General features: G+C 47.9%; 3 protein-coding genes across 3 annotated transcripts; 1 reads left to right on the forward strand and 2 right to left on the reverse strand.

The window, feature by feature from the left end:
* Nucleotides 1–3,373: 3,373 nt before the first annotated feature.
* On the forward strand, nucleotides 3,374–4,229 carry LOC6592656. The gene is made up of 4 exons (XM_002017956.2): nucleotides 3,374–3,552; nucleotides 3,611–3,739; nucleotides 3,804–3,929; nucleotides 3,999–4,229. Exons 1-4 carry the CDS (start codon nucleotides 3,486–3,488, stop codon nucleotides 4,220–4,222), a joined length of 546 nt encoding a protein of 181 aa, XP_002017992.1. The 5' UTR covers nucleotides 3,374–3,485; the 3' UTR covers nucleotides 4,223–4,229.
* A 7,135-nt stretch (nucleotides 4,230–11,364) lies between these two features.
* Nucleotides 11,365–13,272, reverse strand: LOC6592655 (cytosol aminopeptidase). Its single transcript, XM_026986646.1, has one exon. It carries the CDS (start codon nucleotides 13,180–13,182, stop codon nucleotides 11,599–11,601), a length of 1,584 nt encoding a protein of 527 aa, XP_026842447.1. The 5' UTR covers nucleotides 13,183–13,272; the 3' UTR covers nucleotides 11,365–11,598.
* A 166-nt stretch (nucleotides 13,273–13,438) lies between these two features.
* On the reverse strand, nucleotides 13,439–16,339 carry LOC6592654 (pre-mRNA-splicing factor SYF1). The gene is made up of 3 exons (XM_002017954.2): nucleotides 16,250–16,339; nucleotides 14,149–16,179; nucleotides 13,439–14,084 (listed from the first exon to the last, which is right to left on the reverse strand). The coding sequence occupies exons 1-3, from the start codon at nucleotides 16,292–16,294 to the stop codon at nucleotides 13,509–13,511; spliced, it is 2,652 nt and encodes an 883-aa protein (XP_002017990.2). The 5' UTR covers nucleotides 16,295–16,339; the 3' UTR covers nucleotides 13,439–13,508.
* Nucleotides 16,340–16,381: the final 42 nt, after the last annotated feature.

Consider the following 16,381-nt stretch of genomic DNA (forward strand, 5'->3'; position numbering starts at 1 on the left):
GATTTCCCGCCGGGCTGCACTCCGGGGGTACTGCTAACGAAGGCCTTCACACTGCCCGCCTACATGCCGGCATCGCTGTTCAGGATACTGGCCGAGGACGAGCTGCCTGGTCCCGAGGCCTGCAGGAATCAGGAGTACTTCGCCTACCATCGGTTCTCGTACTACGACTTGAAAATGATCATCTCTCTGCTGAAGCAGAAGGCGAACACAGACTGCAAATAAGACCCACAGACCCCCAGACCCCCAGACCGGCTCCAGCTCCAGCTCCGATTATGACACTAATCGTATTAGTGGGACACAAGGAGGGGCCAGAGATATGTAGGTCCTTGGTTTCGGAATTGCGGGGGCAAACTAACGACCAGCCCCAAATGCCATTTCCGCACAATGTGCTGCACACTCTGGCCCGGCCCCTCGTTTCCGGCTTACGTGCGAGACGTTTTTCGTACAGGTGACATAATGATCCGGACCCGCAATCGGCCATCGTTTCGCCAGAGGGATTCGTAATTAGAGGGAGCGGAGGGGCAGCACAGCCTCCTCTGTGCTGTGCTGTGTCCTCGTTCCCGGGCAACTTGGTAATTTAGCAAATCGGTTTAGCAAGTCATCGGGAAAACCAAGAGGCCGCCACACCCACCGTCCCTTGACAATTGCCTTATTAAATTTACTGACGGCATTAGCCTCTTACTTTCACTAGAAAGCGACGTTCATTAGACGCCGATACCAGGTGCAACACATTACCCCCCCACTCCGCACTCGAAGAAGGTGAGGCGTGTTGCAGGCAGAGCCACACGGAATTCTTGAAGCCCACTCTGTTGAAATATTCATAATAAAGTCCATCTAGACGGCCTTCGTCACAAAATAATATCGGAAAATCGGAAAAATACCACAAAAATCGACTTATTTTCGGGCCTGCATATAGAATCCAGCTACTGAGGATCTGTCGGGATCTAAGCTAAATTAAAACCCATCAAATTCACAGTCCAAGGAAAATCAAGGCTGGGACGTGGGAATCCCACGAGAAGCATGGGATTGTAGAATAGCTCCGAGTACCCGTCGTGTTGTCGGTATGCAGGGGTATTTTGCGCGGTCGGTTGAAACGGAGGTACGGAGGAACGTAAGCTGCGGCCGGCCGAGCGTCGTGTGGATCGTAAGAGCGAAAGCGAACGCGAGCGCGAGCGCTACAGCGAGAGCTTGCAGTCCGTCGTATCTGGACTGCCAACAGCTGCAGCAAGGGCCGCGGCTCTACTGTTAAACCTGGTACTCAGTCAGTACTGCATAACCAATGGTTTTTTCCTCCTTGACTTTTGGTAACCCGATTCGCAGAAGCGCCGATTTGTTTTTTGGGGTAATACTCATTCTCTGGCAAATTTTGCCATCACTTGTCTTGAGAGATGGACAAAACATAGGGGGAAACAGTAAACATTACCGCTAACTTCTGATATTTCGATATCACAGAAGTCTGTACACCAAAATTGAATGCTTTAGCTCTTAAAGTCACTGAGATGGACAGAAAGACAGACAAACATGGCTATATCGACTCGGCTATTGCTGCTGATTAAAAATATATGTACTTTATGGGTTCGGAAACACTGCCTTCGGGCTGTTACACACCAGAAAAGCAATGTACCCCTGTACTCTTTTCGAATATCGGGCACAAAGATCGAAGTAAATGTCTATCGATGTACATCATGGAGCTTGGACCCAAGGACCATTTCCATTCACACATCCCTCCACCCACTCCCTCCCCCTGGCAATTTATCAACTTTAATCGCATGCAAATTTTATGCAGGCTCCGCCATGAGACCCAAGCGATATTTGCTTACATTCAAGGAGCTGTGCACATAAATATTTATGAGTGTATGTTTAGTTTTTGTTAACTTTTGGGGACTTTTGCTAATCACATGGCACTCTTTATGAGCCGCTCAGCCGCCGGCGTAACATTTGCATTTCAGCGACATAATTTGTGGTTCGTATTGTTAGCCAAAGCCACAAACATGGCCAATTCAAGGTATTAGCATAATTAATGAATTCTGGGCTCTGAGTTATGGTTTGTTCCCTCGGAAGGAGTTTCTTTCGGGATGTAGTAGGTTTCGGTCTGTCGAAGATTATCCTTTAATAATCGTATTCCCTTTACCTGGCCTAAGAAAAGTGCTCACAAAGCCAATTTCCGATTTGTGTCAACAAATATGATCCATCACGGGGCGGTACAAAGAACCCAATCAGCCAAGGGCCAAAGAAAAAAGCGCCTGGTAAATGCGCTTATCATGTTGTAGGTTAATGGAGAATCCAAAAAATAAAGAACAAAATACATTCAAAATTGATGGATCGAATGCAGTTTAAAGACGAATCAGGGAATGGACGGATGAATGGGTGCTGCTCCCCCTCTCCCCCTCTCGCTCTCTCCTGCAGCGTCGTGGGACAAAGTTTTTGGAACACGTACTTTGATGGCAGCTGCCGTTGTCATTGGGGTTGGCTTGGCAAACAAAATTGCAAAAATAAATTTTAATTGTTTTCAACCATTAAAAATGAAATTTAAAAAATAGTACACACACACACACAGACACGCTGTACCTCACTTTTATTCAATTTGTGCAAATATTTGCCAAACTACGTGAGTGTGTGTGCGCACACTGGCGAGAGGCACTGTCCTGCCGGCAGTGCTGCCACTTCTGCCACTGCTGCTGCTAAACAAATTAAATTAGACAACTTTTATTCATTCGTTTGACATTTTTATTTGTTTCCAAACTCATTTTGCCAGAGGAGGAACTCGAAGGAGGAGCCGTCCGAACAGGAGGACATTTCAACAATTAACAACAAATACAATTTGCAGACTTTCGTTCACAACAATTTTCGGCCAACTGGCCCCCGCCCCTGCCCCTGCCCCCGAGCTCCCCCCTCGATTGTGAGATTTTAATTAAATGCCATTTGCATAAGGGCCAAGATGTGGCTCCTTCACTGGCATTCCAGCGGGAGGGGGAGGGGGAGAGGTTTCAAATAAAAACAATATTAAAAACCATTTATGACACTTTCTGTGTTTACCAACACTACAAAAGGAAAGAGCGAGCGAGAGATAAGAATGCTTATCGACAAAGCTGATTGCAATCAAAGCGGCAGACACTCGGAAATACTATACGAACGGCGAAGAACCAATGGCTGACCACACTAGGGACATCATTCACACTCGATCGATGGGGAGAAGGCAGCAGGAAAGATATGCATCTGTTTCTGCCATCCATTTGCGTCCTACCTATCAAATACTAAGCTTGGGCCCCCCCAGATAGACATTATTTTGAATGCCATTTCAAGTAATTGTATATCACTACTCCCCAGAATGGGTGTGGGACAAGTGCCAGTAGACTTAATGATAAGACCCCTGCAGTCTGGGCCCCTCGATCGATTGTCATCTATCTTCCACATCAGTCATTCTACGGCAGTGGCAACAACAGCAACAGTGTATCTCAATCGAAAAAGAGACCACCTTATCGGAAATGCCACTGGAACCGTGGAGATTGTGGCTACCGTTGCTTCTGTTCTTCCGTCACCTGGCTGCCGAATGTGAATAGAGAGTTCCTCGAGTGGCTGCATTAACCCTGACTCCCCGTTCGAATTTCAGCGCCGCAGTGCTTCCACTTCACGTGGGTGGGGGCCTACGAGAATCACTCGAATATCCACACAGAGACCTGCGAGGCGAGGGTCGGGGACTTCAACGATATACCCTGCGTAATGCCGCTGGTCGTGACAGGTGAGTACTGAACCCCTGGCCGTGGCGGCAAATCAATATCTCTGAGTCGCGGGAATCTCCACAGCCAACGACACGGTGCCGGACGTGAAGGCCCTGTGGCACAATATGACCGAGGATCGCGAGAACTTCCTTTGCCAAATGTCGCCGGGCTTCTCCTGTGTCAAGTACTCCTACATATTCAAAGGCGGAAGTGAGTATGCCCTCCTCCAAGTGCAGTGATAGCCTCCATTCCTGCCCCTCCTCCGCTCCCTCTTTGCAGTCCAGAACATCACGTACATGTGCGCCAGGGTGAACAGCAGCAATGGCTGCTATCGACAGACCCATCCCACTGGCATGCAGGTCGAGGCCTGTGTGTGCACCTCCCGAGTCGGTCTGATACCCTGTAATGGCTGCTCTCCCGGCACTCAATCGATGCATGTAATGGGCCTGGCCCTCTGTTTGCTCAACGTTTATCAATTGCTGAATAAATATCGAATAGTTTGACACGCTCTACTCTGGTCTCTCCCCCCCCCCCCCCCCCCCCCCCCCCCCCTCGTGTGTAATGTGACATTTCCGGGCCTTTTGATTTTGACAAGTTTCATGAAATTTATGGGCATTCATTTTTTTTGAGGCCAACCGCTGCGGCCAAATGAAGTGCCATCATTTATTTGCCCGCCCATTAATCACAAATGCAATGCTGATGATGACAATGACGTTGCTGACGTCGCTGATGCCCGCTGTCTATAAAAACTTTGTTTATTTTTTATTTTTTTATAAATAAACTAAAAATTACGCATAAATCAAAGTGGAATAAATTGTATAAATTATTGAAAATTATTAACAGTCCCGAGGCAGTCCAAGGCACTGGAAAATAGCATTCCAGGGGTGCGGGGGTGGGGGAGGTTCCTTGGAATCCTTTTCATCAGTTGCTTAAATCACATTTATTTGTGCATGAAATCCATGTCTAAGGCACAATTTTCCATAAATCCGATTACCTTTTTTCCATAGCACTTTTCTGCAATATCCGGTAATTATTTTAAATAAATAAAATATAATAAAATTCTGTGCTAAATCAAAATCCAAACAAAATACTGCCACGGACACGGGCACGAATCGAAAGCATACCATAATCATAGACCAATAGCCAGTGGCCAATTGGGAGTGGGAGTGGGGAAAGGGGTGAGGGTGAGAGTAAACAATAGCAGGCGATAAACGAAACACCAGAGAACACGCACACACACACACACACACACACAGTTGCTGATGGGACACACTGCGTATGAGCAATGCCAACCAGAGATGGGGGGGTTGCTGGCACCACAGATTGGCAATGCCCATTGGGGCACAGCCGGGGCTCAAATAAACTAATTTTAATGCCTTGCATTGTGGCCAGAGCACGCAATGCAGCTCAATTGGGATGCAAATGACAGCAGCATCGGCATCGGCATCGAATTGGTGGCATCCAAGGATTCGGAGCTGCACAGAATTTCAGAGAATTCCAGGAGTGGGGCCAGGCATTGGTAAATTGCATCTGCCGGATGGAGCGAGAGGGAGGGGGAGAGGGGGAGAGAGGTTTCATCTCCTGATATGCACAAGATATTCGCATATTTATTTTTTCATTTCGCATATATTTATACTCGAATTCGTGCCTCGCAGTCTCTCTCTCTCGCTTTTATTTGCAATTCAAAATGGAAATGTACACAAAAATCGGACAAAAAAAAATGCAATGGCCATTTGTAAATTATGCCGTTATGCCGGTGGATATTAACACTTGAATCTCAACAAGAAAAATGTTGTACCGAGCACTAAAAAAGAAGTACAGTGGTAGAATATTTATTGATTACAGGGTATCTTACCTGGTCGACAATTGAATTCCATTCACTCTATTTTAGTTCTTGTTTTTAATACCAGGTATATTTTTTTTTTATTTTAAAACCGTGAATTTTTCTTTCAATTTCCAGAAAAATATTTCTGACAAAATTTGTGGAAACTCAAAATAATATTAAGAAATAATAATAATAACTAATACAAATAAAAACTTTGATTACTGTATTTATTCCAATATTCCAATGTATATTTTATATATTAAAACCATGAATTTTTCCTTTAATTTCCAGAGAAATATTTCTGCAAAATTTGTGGAAATTCAAAATAAAATAAAAAAAAAATAATATTAAATAATAAAAATATTAAAAAACACGAAACTATGATTACTGTATTTATTCCAATATTCCAATGCATATTTTATATTTAAAAACCGTGAATTTTTCTTTTAATTTCCAGAGAAATATTTGTGTAAAATTCGTGGAAATTCAAATTAAAAAATTTCGTACACGAAACTATGATTACTGTATTTATTCCAAGCGAAATCGTTTCTGGGAACACATTCGGCCTTAACGAGGAAATTTGCACAATAAACGAAAATGCCAAAAATGCCAAAAATGCAATTGAGCTACGGCGAAATGGTGGCCGGAGATTCAGGGGGATTGGTGGCCAGGGCACTTTAATTTGCCAATTATATTTAAAGCAAACCAGCCAATATACAGTCCGTTTCAATGCTGTAGGTACAAGCAGACAGATCTTAAAAAGCTTCTGGCCAAAGAACGAAAACCAGCGTACAGTCTATGCCAATTTTCATTGGTTAATGTGAAAAATAATAATAATATAAATATCCAGGATAGGTAGGGGGGGAGTGCCTTGCAGTGCCTCCATAATAATAGTTTTCTATACCAGCCATACCTCGATGACTTGCACTGTACGTGTCTGAGTATTTGGTCAATATATTCGTTTTATGCATAAATCTAACTATCCCATTGGCGTTCTAGTCGTGAGAAGGGGAGTATTAAAAATAAATAAATAATAAACATAATTTGATTTTGCCAATTCAAAAGGGGAAGGGGTGCTGGTGGCGGGGGCGGGGTCGGGGTCGGGGTCGGGGGCTACTAATATTATGCCATGCCTGTGCAGTGCCTGTGCTTGGAATTGCTGTTATTGCTGGCTGCTTGTTTGTTTTAGCATTTTGCCCAGACAGTTTTATGTACCGCCAGATATCGGAGGACGAGGCATAGGCCAACGATTTTCGATGGAACGTTAGATGTGCGTCTGATTTATTTGTCTGCCTCGCCGCTGGTTGTGCAACAAGCAATATAACTGATGATAAACGAAATGTGATTAGTATTAAAGCATTAAAAGGGGATAGACAGAGAGAGAGAGAGAGAGAGGGGTGTGGAAAGCGAGGCGGGATCAACCTCCAATATAATAGTATTTATTGAAATTTATCCAGGATCTAATTTCGATTATTGATAGTTTGGTCTCTAAAGGACTACCGGCACAAGGCATCCCCCCTCTTCCTCTCTCTTTCTCTCTCTCTCTGTGTGTGCATCAACAATGAGTACACTCATTCCTATTCACCACATACGCTCAATTATTCATTCGCTTCTTTTTTTTTGTTTGTGCCGAAAATTCGAGGCGTATTTGTTTTTCTTTGCGAGTGAAGGAGGAAAAACCAGCTCAGCGGAGGAAGTGGAGAAGCAAGGACCGGAAGGAAGCCACAAAAACCGCAACGAATTTAGCACGAAGCTTGACCGAAAAGAGGAGCCAATGGGGGTGGGGGCGGGGGGCTGGGGGCTGGGGGCTGGGTCTGGGGTTGAGTTTTGCCTAGATCGAGTGCATTTGAATGCAGCGCTCGACAGGCAAGTGAAGCGTGACAGGGGCAACCGAGAGAGAGAGAGAGAGAGAGAGAGAAGGAGAGCTGTGGAACAGTGGGCCAAAATCGGTAAAGAAGTCAATATTACCCATACGCCATGTGTGACGGGGAATACTTTTTGCGTATCCGAATCGAAGCGAATACCGCCGAGCGAGTACCGTTGCGGTTCTGCCATTAATTGGCAATTTATAGCAGAGACCCCCCAACCGCCGCCCTCCCCCTCTCCTCATTTTCACGCGCTCGCTCAAGTGAAAATTATCATTTCCAGCGAAACTAAATTGCCTTGGTCCTTGGTCCACGGATCCCTTGAAACCAGCAAAAACGAAACAAAGCAAAAGGCAACGCCATAAAAATGTACAGAGAAAGCAAGAGACACACACCACACAAAACACCAGTCGAACAGACGAGAAAGAGTGTCGAAGATAGAGAGGAAAAGAAACGAGAGGATGTGGGGTGAGGACAAAAGTTTAGCCGGGGACAAACCGTCCCGGACGACCGCAAAAGGCAACAGAAGGCAGTCCCCCCTCCCCCCCTCTCCGGCCGATAGCCAGGCAGAAAAAGATGTGGACTCATTAAGCGACTGCGGAGATGCTCTAGAAGAACTTTGATTGAGACCCGAATTAATATCGAATATACAGAGGCATTCATTCAAATGATGGACAGAGAATGAACGAAAAGAAGAGAGAGTGGAATACTCATCTAATACAAAGATATACCGGTTTTACGGATCAACTTCAATTAAATTGGACCCCCTTTGATGGACCTTCATTGTACAGGGTATCGCGGTGACGCCCAACCAGCGATTTATCGCATTTCGCTGTGGTCGGCATTAGTTACGCTGAATTTTATCACAATTGCAATTCTTTCTAGTCGAGAACACCCACCACGGACTCGTCCCCCCGCCAAAAAGGATTTCATTTTCATTTATTCGTATCTTTTCGCCCCCGAAATACCGTTATGAATTGGGGTAGGCTATAATTTCCGACGCTGGCCAGCTGCCCTGGCAACTGTCCGAAACTCCAAAAATTTGCGCCGCTAATTTCCACGTTTTGGCCTTAAATAATAACAATTTGGTCTTTTGTGGCCTCCCTTGCACCGAAGCTGTAGATGATTAACGCGTCCTCCTCCGGGGCCCCTCCCTCCCTGGAAGGCCGCCCTTTAAAGAGCTCTCACCGAAAACTTGCATTCGTTTTCAAGCCCGATTGCTCATTAGCAAATTCATTTGGCTGCACTCCAACAGCCGGGGATTGGTGGTGGTGCTGGATGGGGGCCGTGGAGGGGGGGCCATTTCCCCTTAGCCCCTGACTTATCAGTAGGAAGAGCCATTCACATTGAAGGAGTCGAGTCGAGTCGAGTAGAGTCGAAGAGTCAATGCTCTTTCTCTCTGGTCTGTTCGATTGGTGCGGTGGGAGAGCGAGGGGCCAAATATGATTTCCCAATGGAGAGAGCCTCTACTCGGTTTGTTGTTGATTGAGTTTTTCCCACTTGAAGTCCCAGTGGAAGGCTCCAATATTCTGTCAGAGCATTTTCCGAATTGGAAAATGCAAAAATGCTTCAAAAAATTATCATTTTTCAGGGCCTAATGACTTGTGCAAAATGTCGAAAGATACTTCGACTCCCAGAAAGGGGGCTGGCGTTGAGGGCGGTGTTCTCCCTCTTATCTGCTACGAAAATTGAGCCATTTTTGGTAGCAAAATGTTTGCTTAATTGTCAAAAATTCAAGAGAGAGAGAGAAATGTACAGAAAGAGCTGCAGGCCAGAGAACTATGAAAAGGCACGACAATGACAGGAGTGGGAGACTGGGCGGATAGTTGATGGGCTGAGGGATGAGCATTAACCCAGTTAACCCATTAAAGCCGCCTCATAAATTCAAAGCCACAACAGACCCCCAACAACCCTTTGTGGCCTTTTGCGGGCCCGACTTGGCACCGTTTTTCGACTCATTAAAGCCAACTTCACGCAATTAGCCTAATAAGCTGGCCTCGCAAAAGGGCTCTGCTGCTGCCCCAACAAAGGCCAAAAGACCGAGAACCAGGGGGGGGCAAGGGGAAAATAGGAGCCAAAAGATTGAGAGAGAGAGAGGCGAGTGAATTCCGTAAATGTGTATAAACGATATTGTGGTTCACATTTTGCACTTTCGCTCAATTAACTCAACTAATTGACATTTGAAAATACATGCGGTGAAAGGAAGTACATATGTACACATGTATGTACATGTATGTACATACATGTGGGTCCGTAAAGGACAACAGCAGGAGATAATTATAAGTGCAGGAATTTTAATTCAACCTTCAACCTCAGCCTTTGCATGGCTCTGGAGCTCGAAAGTGATTTACAAAAGATACACTTTAGTCGGAAACATAAACATTCATGCCCCCACCTCCTCACAGCACCTGACCAAAAACAGCAGCAACAACAAAAATCACAATAATAAAGGGAGTCAGGGCGAGGCATAAACTGTGGCATTTACACTGTCAAAAAACAATATACGAGAATAAATAATTAAACCCATTTCCATATACGTTTCTCCCGATATTATTCTCTAAATTGAACGAAACCAACATTAGCTTTGAACTGAAAACCTTTTAAGATAAGCCAAAGTTGACTTTTTCGGTATTTTTCGTTATTTTTATAGTCATGTTTTCCTTTAGTATTTTCTTCTATAAGAAAGATGATTCTTGGTAAAAATTTTCCCCTTATTTGCCTTTTTCCTAAACAAATAACTTAGTTGGCTTTTAAGAAATCATTTATGGGAGAATTTAAGTAATTTAATGATAGTAAAAAAAGGAAACATGCGAAATTTATTGTATAATTACTCGATAGAAACCCACATTAATCTTCTATTAAACAAAAATTAATCGCTTTTGAATATTCCGTTCTGTTTCGCGCAGTCGACAAATCTATAGCTCTCATTGTGAGAACTTAAAATTGGATGAACCCCCATAGAACTCCATACTAAACATAGAGCTAACAAAATTCTATTGATCTATTTTGTTTTCTATCTTTTTTGTACATCGCCTATAATCGTACAGCAAAGAAAAACATAAACAACATTTTCTTACCTTTTTCCCGGTTCTTGCGTTTTTGCTGCATTCTCTCTGTTCTTCTGTTCTTTCCTTGCCGTTTCCATTCTGTCGTTATATTCACACACACACACACACAAAAGCACTATAAAAAAAACAAACAACACAAATGAATTTTATAACTTATTCATATTTTTCTTTCCGCGATCTGCTCTTTTTGTGCGCGAATAATCCACTAATTTTTCCCGCAAGACGCACTTAGCACCAAAGACGCTCAGCTACAACGGTAAAACGAATAAAACGAGAAGGCAACAAATTTTGGTCGAATAACAACAACAAATCACCAAAGAAACGGGACACGTTGACTTATGTACATATATGAGCTGAAACCCAACTATGTAAGTATTCTTAGCGCATTTCGATTGTATTTATAATCCTATTAAATTAGTAGTTTAAGGTAGTGGTAGGCGCGGCTAAGAGGCAACGGTACGGCAACTGAAATTTCCGAGCAACTCCACTCAACGAAAAGAAGGCGAGTGAAAGAGAATAGGAAGATCACGCGATGCGTCGCTTCCCATGCAAAAACCGAACGCATCGCTGTATGTGTGTGCATGTGTGTGCAGTTGCGGTTTTTGGCTGTGCATGTGAGAGCTCTACATATGTATGTATGTACATATGTAAAGCGTCTGTAAGCAATAGCAACGCAATAATGAGCATAAGTACGGACTTGATGAACAGAAGAGAGCACGAGTGCGTCTGAAACTATAAAAAAGCGGCTAATTTCTCCACCTTTTGTATTGCAAAAATGTTTTTCGAGGTTTGTAACGAGCCCGATTTGTAATGACCACGCCTAGATTTGCCCTAAATGTCATGTATATTCTCTATTTATAATGAATCTCAACAATAAAATGGCGACGTTTTCGCATATTTGATCTAGTTCTTTTGATCCTTTAATCAGCATGGAAGCTCAATTGAAAACTCTGGATTAAAATTGAACAATAATAAAAATGTGTGGGTGTAACCTCTTGGGGTGTGTACCTCTTGGCAATTTGTGTGAAAATGTTAGGGGGGTGGTGGTGGGGTACTTCAATTAACAACAAATTTGGAACGCGGAACATTAACAAAGAAATTGTGTAACGAACATAATCAGATTACTTGCTGTCGGGGCAAGCTATCTGATACAGAAACTGAACGATAGTGCGAGTGGGACGGCCAGTCATGCGGTCCTTCAGCAAATATGGGAGCGGATTGTGGCGCGTCAGCATGCCCACGTTGCGGATGTCCAGGTGGGCCCAGTCGACGCACGGCACCAGCTCGTGCAGAACGGCGGCAGCGATGCAGCTGGAGGCGGGGCCACGCCCGCGGTTGCTGATGTCAAAGGTCTCGTTCGGCATGATCAGCTCCTTGAAGTAGCGCCACAGGGGCAGACGCCAAACGCGATCGCCCGTAAGGCCACCGGCCTTCTCGAACTGCTTGTAGACGAAGTTCGAATTGCTGAAAATCCCGGCTGCTGCTCCGCCCAGAGCTGGGCAGACGGCGTAGCCCACTGTAGCAACGTCCACGACCATGCGAGGCTTGTATGTCGTCTGGCCGTAGAGCAAGGGATCGGCCATGGCCATCACACCGGCCTTGCTGACGTCCACGAAGCCGAGAGTTTTGCCATTGAGGAGGGATACCACGTCGCCAGGCTTGGCCGCCATTCCGGAGGGCATGTTCTCACACAAAGGCAGTAGTGCCGTTATGTTTAGGGGCAGCGATAGGGCGGCGGCGGCTCGGATGACGCCCACGCAGGCGGCTGCACCGGACATGCAGCCGCGGTACATGGACAAGCAGTCCTTGGGACGGAGGCAGATGCCCCCGCTGTTGAATGTGATCCCCTTGCCCAACAGGAGGATGGGCTTGTCCTCGGGTGCGGTGCCGCAGTAGGCGATTTCCAAGATGATCGGCGGCTCGCAGCTGCCCTTGGCCACCATCAAGAAGCTGTTCAAGCTCTTGGACTCGATCCAGTCCAGGCTGCGCACCTCCACGGATACCCCGCAGGGGCACAGGGCATCCACCGTTGACTGGGCGAAGATTGTGGGCGTCATCTGATTGGCCGGCGTATCGGACAGGCGACGGGCCAGGTTCTGCGATTCGGCCTTGAACAGGCCCCGCATCCAGGCATCCGAGTCGGGAGACTCGTACAGCTCCAGTTTGGGAATGAGTGTGCGGTCTTGACGGCGCTTGTTGGTGTTGTAGCGCCAGACGGCCAAGGCGCTCCCCTCGGCCGCCTGCTCCGCATACTCCATCGACTCCACGAAGACATCTGTGCAGCCCTGCAGTTGAAGGGCACGAGCACCCACGCCGGCAGCGACGCGAGCGTTCTCCATTCCCTCGTCGATCATCTCCAGGTCGTTGAAGCCGGCACCATCCCGTCCCACGCCGACCACGGCCACCGCACGGAACTCCGCATCCACGTTCATGAAGACACGGCCTTTTCCCAGCTGGCCATTCAGGCCCGTCTCGCGTATGAGATCAGTGATCTTGCCCTGGACACGATCGTCAAACTTCTCGCCGGATGGTGTCATCCTGGGCTGGCGGTCGCCCTCCTTGGCGTACACGCCCACCACAACGCCTTTGATCACCGAGTCGCATTTCTCGGCGTATTGCCGTCGCAGTTCCACAACGCTGAGTCTGGCCAGGGATGTGTGCTCGACACGCCTGCACAGGGCGTGCATCAAGCGTACAGACTTCATCGCTGAATGATAGTGACAGTGACAGTCCCTCGCGACAGGTTACGAAAGTTATCTTATTTTTCAGACAGTTTCAGACAAATTTGGCTTTTTTCCGAATAAAAAAAAATTTAAATCTAAAAAATAGAGAGAATAGATGTGCTTCCAACAGCTGATGCGAAAGGAATGAGATATCCCAAGGCTCAAACTCCGGCAGGAAAACATTGCCAACGCCTGCTGAGATTCGAGGAATTATTGAATTTCCGAACAAAACGATGAATAGGTCTCAAATCGAAGGAAGTATTCCACAGACATACATTTATATTTCGCGTAATCAAAAGAAACAAGATTTATCCCTCATCGGAATCGGATTGATTTGTCGGCTTGAGGCTGCCAAAGACCTTGGCCGGTATGGCCTTTTGTTCGAAGCGCAGTTTCTTCATGATGAGGCCCTCGTCATCGGTTTTGGTTGTGGCCTGGCCTGCCTCGGCCTGGTCTCCACTCGGCTGCTGCGCGTCCTCCTCCTCCTCGTCGTCGTCCTCGCTTTCGCCAATATCAATCTCATCCGGATTGACGACTGTATTTTCCTTGCCCTTGGCCCCGCCCTGGGTCTCGCCACGCACAAACATGATATTGGAGGCAGCCTTCTCGGCGGGCTTCTGCTTGGCCTCGGCCGCCGCCTGGCGGGCCTTCTCCTCGAGCAGCCGCATGGCATCCGGTCCGGAGCCAGCACCAGCATCGGCAGCCACACCATTCGTGTTCGTGTTGACAAACTGCGCAGCCATCATGTTGACCTGAGTGTTGTAGGTGGCCTGAATGGAGCGCTTGATCCGCAGCATTTCACGCATCGTATCCTCGTTGCCATGTCGCACCTCGAACTCCTTCCAGGTCTGCCAGAAGTCGGCCGTGATGCGGGGATCGCACACCTGTTGGGACAAAGCAGAAGAGAGCTTAGAATATTGACGATCCAACGGTTAAATGTCGACTCACCTGTGAGCAATGGGCGTAGATGGCTCTGGCTCGATCCACCTCGCCCAGCTTCGTCTCCAGCTCGGCGAATTTGACGCACATGTGGCGCATATGCTGCTCGGGCAGGGCCTCGATGGCCTTCTCGTAGATCTCCCTGGTGCGTGGCAGGCCGTAGATCTCGGCGGCCTTCTTCACGAATATGTTGTACATGTCGAACATCTCCTCTTCCTTGACGGCGGACGTGGCGCGATCGTAGACGGACATGGCATGCCGGGCCAGACCGTGCTCCTCCTCCAGCTTCGCGTAGAGCAGGTAAAAGTACTTGGCATGCTCAGCGGGACACTGATCCAGGCACTGTTCGAAGAGGTCGCGGGCCCGCTCCAGCTTTGTGCCCCCATAGCGCGCGAGGAACTTGCTCAGATACGAGTTCCAGATGTCGTACACATTCGGCCACTTAAACAGGGCAATGCCCTTCTCGTAGGCCCGATAGGCCTCCTCGAAGTAGTTGTGCTCCTCGAGGAACATGCCATAGTTGATGATCACCTGCGGCGTGCAGATCTTCAGGTCGATGATGCGCTCGTAGACGGCCTTGCAGGTCTTGAAGGTGCCAAAGGACTCCTCCAGATCGGCGTACATGGACCACACCTTCAGGGATCTGTGGAGGCGCGACTGCACTGTCTCCGAGTCGTCGTGATACGCCACCTTCCGCTTGGGCATGGCCGTGGCACGTTGCATCAGCTTGAGGGCTGCCTCGAACTGCTGCTGGCGCAGCTCCATCTCCGCCCACTCGCACCACACGGCGGCCAGATCCTCCACCTTGACGTACTCCACCTCGGTGCCCCGCTCGAAGACCACGCGGGCGTCCTCCACCTGGCCATTGGACTCGTAGAACTTGGCAAACTCCACCCAGAGGGTGTGCAGCTTTCCCACCGCCAGCTTGGGCTGGACCGTCTGCACGGCCTCTGTGTAGGTGTTGATGATCTCCGTGGGCTTGTCCTCGTACAGGTTGACCCGCTTGTGCCACTCGTGAACGTTGTGCGGATTCTGGCGCAGCAGGACACTGTTCAGCAGCAGCAGACGCCTCTCCATGAGGTATTCGAAGCGCGACAGGCGCAGCTCCACATCGATGTCGTCCTCCTCGGTGGCCTCCTCGTTCTTGGCCACCTCCTCCATGCGCTTGTTCAACGACAGCTCCTCGAACTGCGCGTACTCGTCAAAAACTTGGGTGAAGTCCCGCACTGTGGTCACCGTTTGAATGGCCTCCTCGTAGATGTCCCTGGCCCGGTCGAACAGCCCCGAGCGCACATAGTAGTCGGCCAGGGAGTTCCACAGGTGTCCGAGCTGATCTGTGTACCGCCGCAGGCCGCCTCTGATGATTGCGTCCACATTCAGGGAGTGCACCTTGTGCGGGTTCTTCGAGATGAGGTCGCACAGCTCGTTCCACAGCTGGTGGTTCGACTTGCCGTGCTTCGACACGAAATGCTCGTTGTCCACTATGTCGGCCAGCTGCTGGGCCGCCTCGTCCAGCTTCTCCACCTGCTGCAGGTACTCCACATACTCCTCGGCATCCTCCGGAAACAGCTTCAGATAGCGTCTATACACCCTCAGCGCCGTCTCGGGCATGTCGAAGCGTTGCACGAACTTCAGGAACAGCGGCCAGATCCTGCCGTGCTGTGTGATGGGCAGTGCCCTCAGCGCCCGGTCGAAGACGTGCCGCGTGCGGGTCACCTTGCATTGGGTGGTCATGAAGACGCCATAGTCGATCCAGATGCGCGGCATCTTGTGCATGAAGACGAGGGCCCGCTCGAACGTGTTGTTCACCTGCTCGTACATGGGATCTGTGGGTATCTTTCCACGGACCTGCTTCCTTCGCGTTCGCAGATAGTTGTACCAAATCTTGTAGCTGCCGGGCAGCTCCTTCAGGGCGCGCTCGTACACCAGATTCACACCATTATTGGGCGCCTTGGCCTTGTGATCTATGTAGCGAAGCCAGTGCTTCACGGAGTAGGCATTCCTCAGAATTTCCTCCTCATAGGGCACATCTTCCTCTTCCTAAAAGGAACACCGTACCGTAACGGAGTGTCAAACAAACGTCAAACTGTATTTACAACGTAATACTTACAAAATTGAGTTCCGCATTTGAGGTTTTGCCGGTTTTTGCCACCATTTTCGCGGCGGAAATTAGCAATTTTCACAAAACACCAAAAGCCGCAAAACGTTTTTCCGAGCGTCGCAAAAACAGCTGCTCGAAAAG

Source organism: Drosophila persimilis, unplaced genomic scaffold, assembly GCF_003286085.1.
Source record: "Drosophila persimilis strain 14011-0111.01,24,50 unplaced genomic scaffold, DperRS2 tig00000002-arrow-pilon, whole genome shotgun sequence".
Classification (NCBI taxonomy): domain Eukaryota; kingdom Metazoa; phylum Arthropoda; class Insecta; order Diptera; family Drosophilidae; genus Drosophila; species Drosophila persimilis.